Genomic DNA, 14,623 nt, shown 5'->3' on the forward strand with positions numbered 1-14,623 from the left:
CTGAAATCTCAATGATTGTGTGTATTTTTTTTCTCTCATTTAAAAAAAATCTGCGATCATTTATTTGTTAATTTTTTTTTCTTTTCAAATTTCAGTCTTTTGTAGTTTTTTTTTTTTCCTTTTCCATTTCACCCCTAAAGTCCAGGGCTTCAAGATATTGCTCCTTTGAGTCTCTCTCTATATTTTTTCTTTTGTTTTTAAAGTCTTTGGTCCTCCACGAGGTAGAGAGGACGCCTAAAACTCCACCACAATAAGCACAAGCAGTAAAGAAGCCAGTGGGAAGGAAGGAAGGAAGGAAGGAAGGAACAAACGTAATACTCGTCCCCAGATGTCCACACGATGTTTCTTCTTCTTTTTTTTTTTTTTTTTTCGTTTTTTTATTATTATTTTTTTTTTAAACTGCTTAAAAAATCCCAGATTTGGGCAAAAAGGGACCAATAACACTAGAGGCGCCCCCTTGTGGTCTGGGAAGTAATAGTAGACGAGTGTCTGGGAAGAAAAGAGCGCCTCCTATCTGCACAGGTCCTCGTGCGCCGCATCCGGCTGGTTTTTCCGTCTCTTTCCGGTGGTGTGGTGATGATGGGCTTTGCTGCTTTGGTGGCTCTTGCTGTTCGAGATGCTCTGTTGGGCCGGGGAGCTTTTGCTCGGCCGAAACTGTCGGCTCTGGTGAGAGAGGAGAACGCACGTGATTAATAATCACAATCTGATAACGCAATCATGAACTAAGCACTAAGGCTGTACAAATGAAGGACAATCTGCCCTCTTCCTCATACATGAGCCTACAGATGCCTAGGAATGGCTAGTGTCTCTGTGATTGACAGGAGAGAGACAGTATGCCCCTCCCACTCAGAGAGCATCGTATGATTTATTAGTATGAATAAAATGAGCCCCAAGTTTATCTATAATCCAGTGCGCTCCAAAACAATGACAAACTGAGAAGATATATACGTTCAATATTTACAGTCTCTCAATTTAATGGACGTCATTCTGCACTTCGGCTTCTCATCAGATTTTTCCGTCCAATCAAACGCTCCCTAGAATCCGAAGTGCCCCGCGCCAGACGTTATAAAAATCCATGGTACTAACTGTCGAGTACAGCTTAGCCCGGGCTGTGAGGTAAGCTAAAAGCCACTGGTTATTTAAAAAGGGGGAGGAGCCACTTGATACGTCCTGACCAGCCCTGACTTCCCGTTTCAGTGGAAATTACACCACCATGTCGAATATCGCTGGCCGTTTCAAGCCGCTTCACGGGCGAGGACTTTAAAAGCGAGCGAACGCTTCATGATCTCTGGAATAACATCACGGCTGTAAAAACCTCGTGTGCAAGTCACGACACGACCGCAGTGTTCCTCGGGATAACGCACAGATTTTCTCCCTGATCCTTTACTGCTGAAGTAGAGAGTAAAGTAAAAGCTGACTGCATAACACTTTGGCTAAATACTTCCAATGAACTGAGAACAGGTTGAAATTTAACTTTATTTCCTCCTTTTTCGTGTCAAATTGATTAACTCTTAGCTTGTAGCCAGGTCATGACACCCGATCCCCTTTCCAGCTCGACCCAGTGTTTACACGCTACCTGTACGCCTCTCCGCACCTGTTCTCGCCGATGCACAGCAAAACTTTTACCTTGCTGCCTTTGTGGCCTGTACTGGGTGTGGTCATAGGATGGCTCTGAGCTCTGTGATTGGTCAGATTCCTCTCTGCGTTATCTCGGTGAGCTCCAGAGCCCCGGCCGGGCAACTGTTTCACCGTCTTGCACGGCGTACCGTCCGAATCCTACACACGATATATGACGTACGTTAACCGAAAGCTGCGTTTCTGTTATTGATTTACTTATTTTTAAACCACAGTATGTACTCACTGCATCACTGGACGTCGTGGAAGAAGGAGAGGGTGATGAGGATGAAGACGGCGATGAAGGCGAGGAAGGAGGCGGGGACGAGGAGTTGGAGGACGCTTTGCTCCGCGCCGCTGAAGGAAGGACGACGATCTCTTCGGGTAAGTTGTTGTTGCACTCGTCCAGCTCCTGAGGCTCCACCAGGAGGGTCACGTCATTTCCTGTACAGACACCAAAAGGGGAAGACCACAAAAAAAAAAAAACGCAAGTCAGACATATCTACTATAGACGCGAGGGGGAAAAAAAAAAACACACACAAATAAAAAGGGTGCATAAATATAATGAAAGGCTTAATAAAGATTATAGTCGACTGCTCATTACAGGAAACAGTCCCTAGTGCAGTTGCTCACATTCGATAAACTGATATTTAAACAAAAACAATATGGAGGGAAAAAAAGCAGCTTATATTGCATGATTTTATCGCTACACTATAAGCATTAATGTGTATATATATGAAAATGATCTTAAAACAAAATGCTGAACCCGTTACACGGACCAAAATAAATAATCTTACATAACACTTACAGAAAACTTATCTTGAGCCACGGAGATTGATAAGAATGCTCAGAGAGAACAAAAGCGTGCTTTCGAGGGCTTGTTTACATATTGTATCAAGGCCGATATAGCAATGAATCATTTATTATTACTATTATTATTATTATACAACTCCACTGACAGCTAAAAGGTAGCTTCGGCTATGTAGATGGCTAAAAATGTGTTTAACTCATTGTATATTCAGCCATCTGTAGCACTATTAACTGGGACAAACGGTGGTTATGAAATCGCTTGGCTCTTGATCTGGTTAATTTTTTTTTTTTTTTCAAGAGATACAGTAATCTTAGATTTCTGGTTTAGTGTCGATTAAAAAAAGAATTCTCAAAAAAAAAAAAGGTTAAGCAGAACGGCTATCAACGTGAACCATTGCAGATGAAGGCCGCCTCGCTTTGTGACTGCTGGCCCCAGTGCTCGCTGATCCAATCACGGTACTCGGCTACCTCCCGTGTGACGCGGATTATTCGACCCAGAATACTGGAGGGACAGAGAGAGGAAGAAAAACACAGAGATTAGTTTTAGTAGCTAGCTTGTTTTTGTACAGTTGTGCACGTGTAAATATATACACACACCTTTCAGATTTGTTATTGGGGTAGTGCTTGGCGATGGGAGAGACGGCGTGTTCCAGAACCACGTACGCATATTCGAATGCTTGCTTCACCTGCATGGCCCCATAGGAGCTCCTTCCAACATCGTTGCCTAAATCACACACACACACACACACACACACACACACACACACACACACAAGTCAGGATAATACACACAATTCTTAAGAATAGTTCCACTTCCTCAAGAGTGTATATTATTATTATACATATACACACACGCACACTCCCGGTCAAAAGTTTGTGGACACACGACCGAAACGTCTCACGATCTTAAAAACCGTTTGATTAAAGGTGTGAAAGCGGTGTCGTAGACAAAAATATAACCGTGCCAACGTATTCGTTTCTTTCATCAGAAAACTAACATTATATTTACAAAAAAAAAAAAAACAATTTTTTTTTTTTTTTTTTTTTTTTTAAAGTACGACTCGGAGAGAAATATTCGCAAAAGCAGCCGATAAGTGTGCAGTGTACCTGTGAACTCCTTTAATACAGTTTAAAAAGCATCTCAGGGAAATTCCTCGAGAAATCGAGTGAGAAAACGCCGAGAATACATTTCTGGAAATTCTCGGCAAAAAAGGGCGTCGACTTTGAAGATGCTAAAATACTCAATTATTTCGATTTATTTGTGATTTTTTTTTAAAATCGCTGCATAATTCTCATAGCTCCATAAATGAAATAAAAATAAAGAATGAGTGCGTCTAAACTTTTGACCGGTAGAGTGCGAGTGTGTGTGTGTGCGCGTGCGTGTATACCCGGCTGCAGTGGATCCTCGATGTACAGCATGGATGGTCTGTATCCGTCCAACATGCCATTCAGCACCTCGTCTTTGGCCACATATGAGCCACCATCTTTAATCCTAATTCCCGTCTTCAGGTAGTTAAAATGGCGGCCGTACAGTTCGAAGAACTCGATCAGCAAGACGCCCATGTTGGAGTTGGGATTGCTCACATCCTCTCTGTAGTGTAGCTACAAAACACACACACACACAGCCGCCGGTGAGTTCCCACGACTTTCAAATCCTTTAATAAAACAATCAAGTGCACACATGTGTTTTGCTAACTGAAGGAACATGTTTGTGTTTTTTGTGTTTATTTAAATGGCTGCTTTCACACTGTGTGGTTTTGTTTTGTTTATTTGTTTGTCCCCCACTTCCGAAAGTTCCACTGATGAGAAGAGAACGCGAGAAGGTTTACGACACTTTACATCGAAAACGTTTTATTGCCGTTTATTATTCGAGCGTTGCAGTGTGACTATAAATAACAGCGGGTGCATTTCTGGGACGTTAAATTCTCAGAAATTTGCTCGGAAAACTATAGTAGAAGACAAACACCTGACAATCTGCTCATTGCTACAGTTTAATCTTTAATCACGAATGCTGATTGGTGTGTGTATGTGTGTGTGTGTGTGTGTGTGTGTGTACCTGTAGGAAGCTGACAGCCATGAGAAACAGGCTGTAGGATCCGATGCCTCCAGTAAACACCTCGTTCAGCTCTCTCTGCAGCAGGAACTGTTTTAGCACCAGCACCAGGTACGGCAGCACGGGGAATTTCTAAAACACACACACACACACACACACACACACACACACACGATAATAAGTTAAGACGGCTGCCCAATTACAACAGGACCCAACCTGGTCTGCAATCAATCAAGCTTACTGACACACACATACTGACAACACACACCTTTTTGAAGTCTTTGATGAGATTGGCAGCCTTCACGCCACTGTGCACGTTAAAACTGATGTCCACTTTGACCTCAGTGTGAGCGTCTGTCAGCTTGATAATCGGAACCTGTGTGGATACACAGATCAATACAGAACATCGGTTTTAATACGTTTTGAATCCAGATGTGACCACACACACACACACACAAACACACACACAGTACCGTTGCTTTATCGAGCACTTTGACTGAATTCTCGTCTGCGACTTTCCTCTTGCGCAGCTCCTCCTCCAGCGTCCACAGAGGAAGCGTCTCCCAGTTTCCGAACACTACCAGGTCTATATCACTGACACACACACAGAGAGAGACAAACAGGTTTACACAGGTCTATCATACACGTCACTAACCTAAATCCACATACACACACTCCTCAAAACACGCCATGCTCAAACATATCTAGAAGCTGCTGCTATTCGTTTTAATCGGCTGGACTTCTATGAGATGAGCATGTACATCTCGGTAGTCGGTATACACTGACAAGCCATAACATTAAAACCACCTGCCTAATAATGTGTAGGTCCTCATCTCCTCGTTCCACCAAAATGGAGATGTGGCACCAAGACGTTAGCAGCAGATCCTTTAAGTCCTGTAAGCTGCGAGGTGGGTCCCTCTTTGGATCGGACTTGTTTGTCCAGCACATCCTACAGACGCTCGATCGGATTGAGATCTAGAGAATCTGGAGGCCGAGTCAACACCTTGAACTCTTTTCATGTTCCTCAAACCGTTCCTGATCAATTTCTGCAGCGTGTCAGGGCGCATTATCCTGCTGAGAGAGGCCAGTGACGTTAGGGAATACCGTTACCATGAAGGGGTGTACTTGGTCTGGAACAATGTCTAGGTAGGTGGTACGTGTCAAAGGAACATCCACATGGACGCCAGGACCCAAGGTTTCCCAGTAGAACATTTCCCAGAGCATCACACTTCCTCCACCAGCTCGCCTTCTTTACATAGTGCATCCTGGTGCCATGTCTTCCCCAGGTAAGTGACACACACACACACACACACACACACACACACACACACACACACACACACACACACGGCCATCCACATGATGTAAAAGAAAACGTGATTCGTCAGACCAGGCCGCCTTCTTCCACTGATCCATGATCCAGTTCTGATGCCCACGTGCGTTTGTAGGAGCTTACGGTGGTGGATAGGGTTCAGCAGCTCCTTCCTTACACCACTTTTGGTAGGTACTAACCACTGCATACCGGGAACACTCCACAAGCCCTGCCATTTTGGAGATGCTCTGACCCAGTCGTCCAGCCGTCACAATTTGTCAGAATCGCTCAGATCCTAACACTTGCCCATTTCTCCTGCATCCAACACATCAACTTCGAGAACTGATTGTTCACTTGCTGCCTAATAAATATATCCCACACCTCGACAGGTGCCATTAACACCACCTGTCAGTGGTGTTAATGTTATGGCTCATCGGTGTGTGTATATATATATATATATATATATATATATATATATATATATATATATATATATATATATATATATATATAGCTCAATACAGCAAGACATACCATAAAAAAGACATTTCATACTATTCATAAATGCTTGTCTCATTCCACACAGACGGGACGATCTACTCGACACACTAATCCAGATTTAGGTCTCTAAGTGACACGTCAGTGTAGCATGACCGTGATGTACTGCGGGATGTTTTCCCAAAGATACTCAATCGGCTCAGCTAAATTTAGTTTAATCCCCATCAGACTCATGCACAGGACGACCACAAACGCATAAAAAAACAAATAAATAAAAACATTTTAAAAATACACAACCTCTAAATCAATTCAACCTTGGCTTGACCCGACTCCTATATATATATAGCCAAGGAAGTGTGTGCTTTTTTTGTTTTTTTTTCCCAGATAAAAAGTTTCAGTGTGTGCATAAGTCTAGACACAAGAACACACAAACAAACACACACAAATACGAAGCGGTGAAGCTTACCTTGTAGGCAAATACAGGCCAGTGCTGAAACTGCCGAACACTTGGACCTGTAACAACATGAGAAAAAATAATGACTATCACACACTCACCTCGTTTATGTCCTCTACGCTGAACTAGATGACATTTTCATTAGCTAGGGTCACTTTTTATTTATTTATTTATTTATTTATTTTTAACATGTGCCACAAGAAAACAAATCATACAAATAAAACAACCTGAATGTGTATCCCTGGCCGAGATGCTATTTTTTTGTGCGTCAGCAAGAGCAGCATGGCAAAGCGCCTCAATTTCTTCACCGAACAAAAGACGCTAAAACCACACCCACTCTATCGGCTCACGAGACGAAGGCTCGTGAATTCCCACGTCAACGTTGACTTCGATGACATCGACAGAAAGAAAGTGCCTCTGTCGTGTCTCGTGTCCCTGGTGAAACGTTTTCAGGTGGACCGTAAATCGGACGCCACCGCTAAGCTAAGATCGGCGCGTCTGATCGACGACGAAAACGTTTTGGTCCTGATTTCAGAAATACACCTTCGATCCGAGGCCAGTTCAAACTTGATGTAATAATAACGGAACGTTTTGAAACGTTACACTTTCGCACTTCCTCAATTAAGATGAAACACTTTTGCTTAATCTTATAGAACTAAGAAGTGTGGTGTGTGTTTTGTTAGTACTTCACGCTGGTGAACTCTAGCAGTACTACACACACACACACACACACACACACACAGTGTGAAGACCCGAGCGTGAGGGCGCTGAGCCTCATCGAACCTTCGATTGGTCATATATTCACCGCTTCGGTCTAGCGATAGCCTCGGACGCTATGATGATCTAATCTGGAGCGGTGTGTGAAATCATCTGACCGTCGAACAGAAAGAGAAGTGCACTTGGAGAAAAGGGGCAGTCGGGGTTTCGCTTGCGATTTCAGAAACTCCTCGTCTTAAAAACAGATTTTGTGTGGGAGAGAAGGATTCGATAAGAGCTACTGTGCAGGTTTAGAAGACAGTCCGGCAAAAATAGTGAAGACACACACACACACACACACACAACACACCAACCTTCTGAAACCAAGACAAATGGGAAGAATGATCCTATTATTATAATAATCAGGTCCTGATCACTGCATAAAAACGTGTCAAATCACCCAGAGAGATGTGTTTGTGCATGCTTATATTCGTGTGTGTGTGTGCGCACGCATGTGAGAGAGAACGAGCTAGAGAGAGAGAGACAGAGAGCTATAGAGCGAGAGAGGGAGAGAGAAAGACGGAACGATAGACAGAGAGTGAGCGAGAGCGACAGATAGAGAGAGTGAGGGCGCGAGACAGAACGATAGAGAGCCAGTGAGCGAGAGTGATGGATAGAGAGTGCGAGAGAGAGACAGAGCGAGCGATAGAGAGCAACACACAAACGTACTTCTGCACTTGGCCATAGGTCCTTGATGACTCTCTTTATTCTATCGACAACTTCCATTCTCATCCGCTCTTCCTCCTCCCGAGGAGACATGTACTCGTAGAAGTCTTTGATCTCCTCATGGAGCCTAAAGAGAGAGACACAGAAAGAGAGAAAGATGAGAAATCTGAGATTCCGGTCAGCATTCTGGTCTGACGTCATGTTACACTTACACACACACACGGACTTGGGCAAAGCAGTATGTCAGGTAAGCGTCACAACACGACAGAAGGGGAGCGTAAAGGGCGTGGCGTGTGTACGTGAATTGTAGAAATAAGGGTTACACACACAATTTACCACAAGTTGACTAAACCCCCCACGCTGACGTGTAACAGGAGCTAGCTCGAAAGACGACTCGAGACGAAAATCGAAACGGCTTTAAAAGCCACACTCTCAAAGTAAAGGCGCGTACATGTTTTGAACCGATGGACTAACGGGTGCAGCCATCGCTGCGGGTCTTCGCTCCACGTTCCCGGTCGATACGAGCGAAGGAAGGAAGTGAATTCTTAAACGATCCGTTTCGGAGATGGACGAAGAAAGAGCTTTAACAGATGTTTTAAAGGACGAGAAACAGCTGCGGAGTTTTGCACATTAAGCATCGGCGGCGTATAAATCTTGCGGTGAAATGTCAAACGTAAATAACACAGAGCTGTTGCCAACTCTGGGGTTCAGACAGCACCGTGTCAGCATCTGTTCTGTGGGTCAAAGCGGTGGACTTGGCAACGTAGTGACTTCTGCACACCCAGGGCCATCGGGTTTCAGTTTAACAAAACAGGCTACTGTGACTTTCGTTTCCTCAGAAGTGCCTCTCGGACCACACAAGCGCACGGGGATCGAGTTCACGCCTCTGCAGCCAATCGCTGAGCCGGCTCCGTCTCCACCGAGTTACATAACCACGTGACTCCAACACACACACACACACACACTACGGCACACACACCTTCGCTCTCGGTAATCTGCCGTTTTGTACTGAGGAACATTTGTGCAACCTGGAAAAGGCCTGAGACAGGTGTGTCTCTCTCTCTCTTTCTCACACACACACACACACACACACACACACACACACACACACACACACACACACAGAGGAGGAGATGATAGATACACAGGAATATAGGACATGAAGCAGAAACACAGTACATGCACAGACATGCACTCTTACTCGAGGTGACAAGCTGTTTACTTTACCACACAGACACACACACACAGACACACACACACACCCCAGGTGAACTCATTTCCAAGAGCTAAAAGCTTATGTAAGTGTCAAATCCAACTCCCTGCAAAAGAGCATGCAGAACAATTTCGGGCAACTGCGATTTCGGCAAGCGATACGAATACACGTAACCCCCCGTTTCTCTTAGCCTGCGTTAATTAGCTCACCGTACGTCATCACGTTACTTTTTTTACTCACTGGCCAAGCTAAAGAACGCATGACTATTTTATGACTATTGTTATTGTTTCTATGGTAACCGCTCACACTCCAGACTCTGCAGTTACACAAAAATAACGCACAAAGCGCGTCATCTGTACAGTCTGTTGTGTGTCATTCCTTACTTATCAACTCTGCACGATGTGGCAATCGCCATGATATCCAGCAATGTTTATTTATATATACACGATGTATTATATTATATAACCAAGACCTTTACGCAATTTGACGTCGTTGTCTCTCAGAAAAAGGGGTAAAAGTATAGTTGGTATTGGAAGAATACCGGATCAACACAGATCAGTATTTCAGCACCCATTTCCTCATATTTACATCTAGGGGTGTTAAATAACTAGGATCTTGGCACCTTTTGTTTGAACCCGCCCATCACCCCCCAGTGATCAAAAATATTGGAACACGACACTGATAGGTGTTTGAGCTCTGGTTTTCGCATGTAAGGACTGCATTTGCTGTTAAAAAGCATAAACCAATTTCAAGAGATATTAAGAGCTGCCTATGGGAGAAAAGCAGGCTATTCTGAAGCTGAGACAAGAGAGAAAGTCAATCAGAGGCACCGCACAAACATCGGGCAGGGCCGATAGGACAATTTGGAACGTCCGAAAAAAGAAAAGGAAAGAAACCGACTAGACGTGGGACAGGTCAGGCGAGGAAAACAACAGCAGATGATGACAGAAAGGATCTGCTCAGGATCCAAAACATACAAGCTCATCTGTGAAACATGGTGGAGGTAGTGTCAGGGCTTGGGCTTGCATGGCTGCTTCTGGAACATTCTCACTAATCTTTACTGATGATGGAAGTCTGAGAAATGCTTCCAAATTAATCAGGAGGAACTTCATCATGCAGCAAGGCAACGATCCAAAACACACTGCCATCTCAACAAAAGAGTTCATCAGGAGGAAAAGTGGAAGGTTTAAGACTGGACAAGTCAATCACCAGACCTTAACCCAACTGAGCAGCATTTCAAGAGGAGACTGAAGGGAGAAACCTTTGGAAATTAAGAAGATTTTACAATTCATACAGTCCTGCTGTTCTGCCAATTAACACACCAACAAAAAACAGATCAATAAATAAATAGCAGTGACACGAGTAGTGTTCGGTTTCAGGCTTATAAGAACACCACTTTACCAACGATTTACACCGTTACACACCAGCTCCTCCTTTTATTACTGCAGGGTTAATGACTCCTTCTGTGGGAGGTTCGATACGATGTACAGCTCAGAGATCTCCGACAGGTGGTGTGGATCCCAGACGACTCACGCAATTGCTCTTTTCCAATGAACTGTGCGAGTTCACATTTCCTGTTATCAGCCAGGGTGCTTAAAAAATACAAAAAAAAAAAAATAGATGCAATGCATGCTGGTCTGTGGGGCCTGAGTGGAGCCTGAGATCTGCTCTTCAGCACCCAAATAAGTGGGAACCTGGAATCCCAGAGACACAGAGAGGACCTTTTCCTCTCTCCCCTCTGAATTCCGTTTCTCTCCCTCTTTCTACCGTGTTCCGTTTCGATCTGTCATTCTGCTCTCTCTTGCCCTCCCTCACTACTGTGTTCCCCCCCCCCTTCCCGACTGTGTTCTGTTTTTTTCTCTCTCTACTGTGTTCAGCTGTCTCTGTCTCTCTCTCTCTCCTGTGTTTTGTTGTGAGCATGTCTCTCTCGGTCTCTCTCTCTCTACACAAATCCAAATAGGACTCTTTGCATGGCTGCTCTAAAGGCATTCCCTCTAGTTTTATTTTTTTTTTTCCTCCCCACAATGCCACACGTCATATCAGGAACTCCCTCGCTCCGTAACGGATAATTGGCTGGCGGCTCAGTGACATCACTGAAGGGATCGGGTGTCCGGGTGCACGGAGGCGGAGATTGTTTTGGACAGATGGGACTCGCTCATCGTGCTGCGAATATAAACAATGCAGGATTCCACACTTGCCTGCCTGCCTGCCTACACAGTACACACACAAACAAGATTCCTCCTTTCCTCTTTTCTCACATTCGGACAATTTCGACTTAACCTCAAATGTGGGATTACTGATTAAATTACACGCCTGGACGAGCGATTTCAACAGCCGTGAGATTAAAAGGAAGAAAAGAAAAAAAATCAATAAACAGGCATCTCAGATGTCTTTACAACTGTAAGGAAAAGCGCATCTTTCCCGATACGTCTATTAAAGAAGGCACAGAAGAGCGACCAGAAGAAGAAGAGAAAGAAAAACAGCACTGTGCAGTACAGGTTAAAGCATTCTGACTAAGTCCTGAGGAATTCTCTACTACAAACAATCACTTGTTCGTCTTATTACAATTAATAATAATGGAAAGACGGACATGCCCTTTCTGCGCTCGAGGCTTTGCGAGCTGCGACGCGTTCCCGCGTTAGGATGGAGGAACCTCCAAATAAGTTCACGCCCATGTAAAGCACACACTAACACACTTAACAGCAAAAGATGTTTACGTAGTAGACAGCGAATCCGCCGCCGAGCGCCGCAGCGATCGCCCAAGAAGGACATAAACATTGCTTAAGCTATAAAACGCAAAACGTATCGATCGTCCATAAAAGAAAAAAGCCTTTGTGTCAAATATGATCCATCGCTTATAAAATCAACGCAGGGTCTGAATTTGAAGCCGTGAGGATGAAATAAAACAACTTCAACAAGTGAACACAACAGGTCTGACGCACCACTGACGCATATTTACATTTAATAAACGTTTGTTTTATTTTAAATTAGTTATTCGTGTTGTCAGGGTTGGAAGGATCCTAAAAAATAGGTACAGGTTGATTAGGTATGTACCTGTATGTATGTATGTATCTGTAAATGATATTCCACGTTAACTAAAAGCTTTATTCTATATTATAAGCAGTTATTTTAGGGACTTGAGATGCAAATTAGCTTACGCTATACTCTCTATGTGCGATGCATATTTCCCAGCATTCGACTGGATATAAACTTAAATAAATGAACAAACGCGACACAGACGGATTTTCATGGTCGTAGCGCGTAAGGTGTTTTCGTATTCGGAAAACACCGAACCGTCGTGTTATATTCATGATGTGTCGTGGATCAATAAATAATTATACGCAATTTTCCTAGCAGAGGCCTGACTCGATCGAGCGTTCGCTGGTTAAAAAACAAACAAAACAAAAACGTAGCACAGTGATGATGACGACATGTGCGTTCTTACGTTTACGGTGTTTACAGTGTTTACGTGACCGATGCCCCCCATCAGGTGACTTACATTCATCTCGTTTATACAGCTAGCAGCGTAGGCGGTAGCAGTGTAGACGTGCTTGGATTTGAACTCGCAAGCTTCCAGTCAGAAGTCCAATGTATTAACCACTGAGCTACCACCACCATGCTTCAACAATCCTGTTGATAGTCAAAAGATAACTCCACTATATATTTTTCTACTCAAAATCTAATCCATGATAAAGGTGTCAAAACTTTTAGGGTAGTTTGTCAGCACAATTTTAATGAAAGCTTGTAAACAGTGTTCAGTGGTATTGTAGCTGAATCTCTCTCTACCTCTGTGTGTGTGTGTGTGTGTGTGTGTGTGTGTGTATGTATGGGTGCAGCAGCCAAGCAAGGAAATGTCACCTGGGCACTAACACTAGCTTCCAAACCACACACTCTTGGCATTTAAAAGGAAATCCTCTGCCTTAAGGCGTTAGCAAACTGAATATGGATGAAACATGAGCATGGAGACAGACTGTAGATGTCCATGTGCTCAGTGATCAAGCACATGGCTCAGGGAGGGAGGGAGAGAAAAAAAAATATTAACTAGCTAAGCTGAGCCTCACCCGATCACTCCCCCGGAGTAGTTTCTCCGTTTCCACGGCGTGCCCGTGTACAGATCCGCGTCCGGGCCGGAAGAGCTGTTGAGTTGAAGGTTGAAGCCGAACGTGCTCGCCTTGTTATCCCGTTTGCGCTTGTTGCGCTGCGCCGCGGCTGCTGCTGCTGCTGCTTCCTGCGCCCCGCTCCACGCTCCTCCGCGGCCCGTCGCCGCGCTCCGCTGGTTGTAATGGTTGTTGTTAATAATAACGATATTACTTTCCAGCGGTATGAAGTCTCGCTGCTCCGCGATTTCTCCGGACATCCCGCGGTGTTTCGGCTCGCCGCAATCGGGAGCCGCGCTGGTCTCTGCCGCTACTACACCGTCTCCGCTCGGCTTGGGGTTCGAGCTGTATCCGCCTCCTCCTCCTCCACCACCACCTCCTCCTCCAACACCACCACCTCCTCCTCCTCCTCCTCCGCTGTTGTTGCTGTTACCGCTGCCGCCGCCTCCGTTAACGTTACTGTGAAAGTACAAATTACCGAGGCCCTGCGTCGTCTCCCAAATCTGCATCCACAGGCTGTTAGCAGGTCCGCACTGTTCTGGCTGAAACCAGGCGATTCTAGGATCCATCAAACGGCCCCAGAATTAAAAGGAAATAATACTAATACACCAAGGCGTCTTCTCACTCACCGACCTTAACGTTATCGCCAATAGCTAACGCACACGCACGAGCTTCTAGAACACGGAAAATGAGAGATAGCTAGCGAGCGAGCTAGCCAACTAGCTAGCTAGCTAACTTACTTAGCTGTGCTAGCTGTAACTTTGCCAAGCGGCTGGTTTTTTAAATTCACTACGAAATTATCCCTACGTCGCTGTCGGGTTCCATTAACGTTCCGTGAGGAGTTCTGTTCAGCGTCCACGAGTGGGGGAAAAGTCGGACGGGACGAAACGAAACCTAGAGTCGCGGAGAGGAACACGGAGCGTTCGCCTGTGTCGAAGTCAATCTGACCCTTCTCTCTCTCCCCCCCTCCCTTTCCTCCTCCTACTCCTACTCCTCCTTTCCTCCAGAACTCGCTCGCGACCCTTCAATGGCGGCCAGGAGTGCGCGCAAGAGCGCTACTGCGCAGACTCCACGCCGCGTGCAAAAGCGGTGGGTTATAATATATATATATATTTTTTAGAAAAATTTTAAAGAGCGCGTGAATTATGTA

The 14,623-nt window shown here is 44.7% G+C and overlaps 1 protein-coding gene across 2 annotated transcripts; it reads right to left on the reverse strand.

The window, feature by feature from the left end:
* Positions 1 to 349: 349 nt before the first annotated feature.
* Positions 350 to 14,418, reverse strand: tent4b (terminal nucleotidyltransferase 4B). Of its 2 annotated transcripts, XM_047151608.2 has the most exons (12): positions 13,438 to 14,414; positions 8,167 to 8,290; positions 6,754 to 6,800; positions 4,951 to 5,071; positions 4,746 to 4,853; positions 4,481 to 4,609; positions 3,813 to 4,026; positions 3,022 to 3,148; positions 2,817 to 2,926; positions 1,862 to 2,058; positions 1,627 to 1,776; positions 350 to 663 (listed from the first exon to the last, which is right to left on the reverse strand). In XM_047151608.2, exons 1-12 carry the CDS (start codon positions 14,040 to 14,042, stop codon positions 511 to 513), a joined length of 2,085 nt encoding a protein of 694 aa, XP_047007564.1. In that variant the 5' UTR covers positions 14,043 to 14,414; the 3' UTR covers positions 350 to 510. The 2 variants fall into 2 exon arrangements, with proteins under 2 accessions (XP_047007564.1, XP_047007565.1); XM_047151609.2 differs by lacking the exon at positions 1,627 to 1,776 and having other exon boundaries at positions 13,438 to 14,418.
* Between the last annotated feature and the right edge of the window lie 205 nt (positions 14,419 to 14,623).

Source organism: Ictalurus punctatus, chromosome 27 (genome assembly GCF_001660625.3).
Source record: "Ictalurus punctatus breed USDA103 chromosome 27, Coco_2.0, whole genome shotgun sequence".
Classification (NCBI taxonomy): Eukaryota; Metazoa; Chordata; class Actinopteri; order Siluriformes; family Ictaluridae; genus Ictalurus; species Ictalurus punctatus.

Bases quoted from the DNA above. Each gene is read 5' to 3' on its own strand.
- tent4b (XM_047151608.2), bottom strand. From the start codon at position 14,042: ATGGATCCTAGAATCGCCTGGTTTCAGCCAGAACAGTGCGGACCTGCT. The intron at 2,927-3,021 runs GTGTGTGTATAT...CTGTCCCTCCAG, and splicing joins CCCAATAACAAATCTGAAAG to TATTCTGGGTCGAATAATCC. The intron at 1,777-1,861 runs GTGAGTACATAC...TATCGTGTGTAG, and splicing joins CCACGACGTCCAGTGATGCA to GATTCGGACGGTACGCCGTG.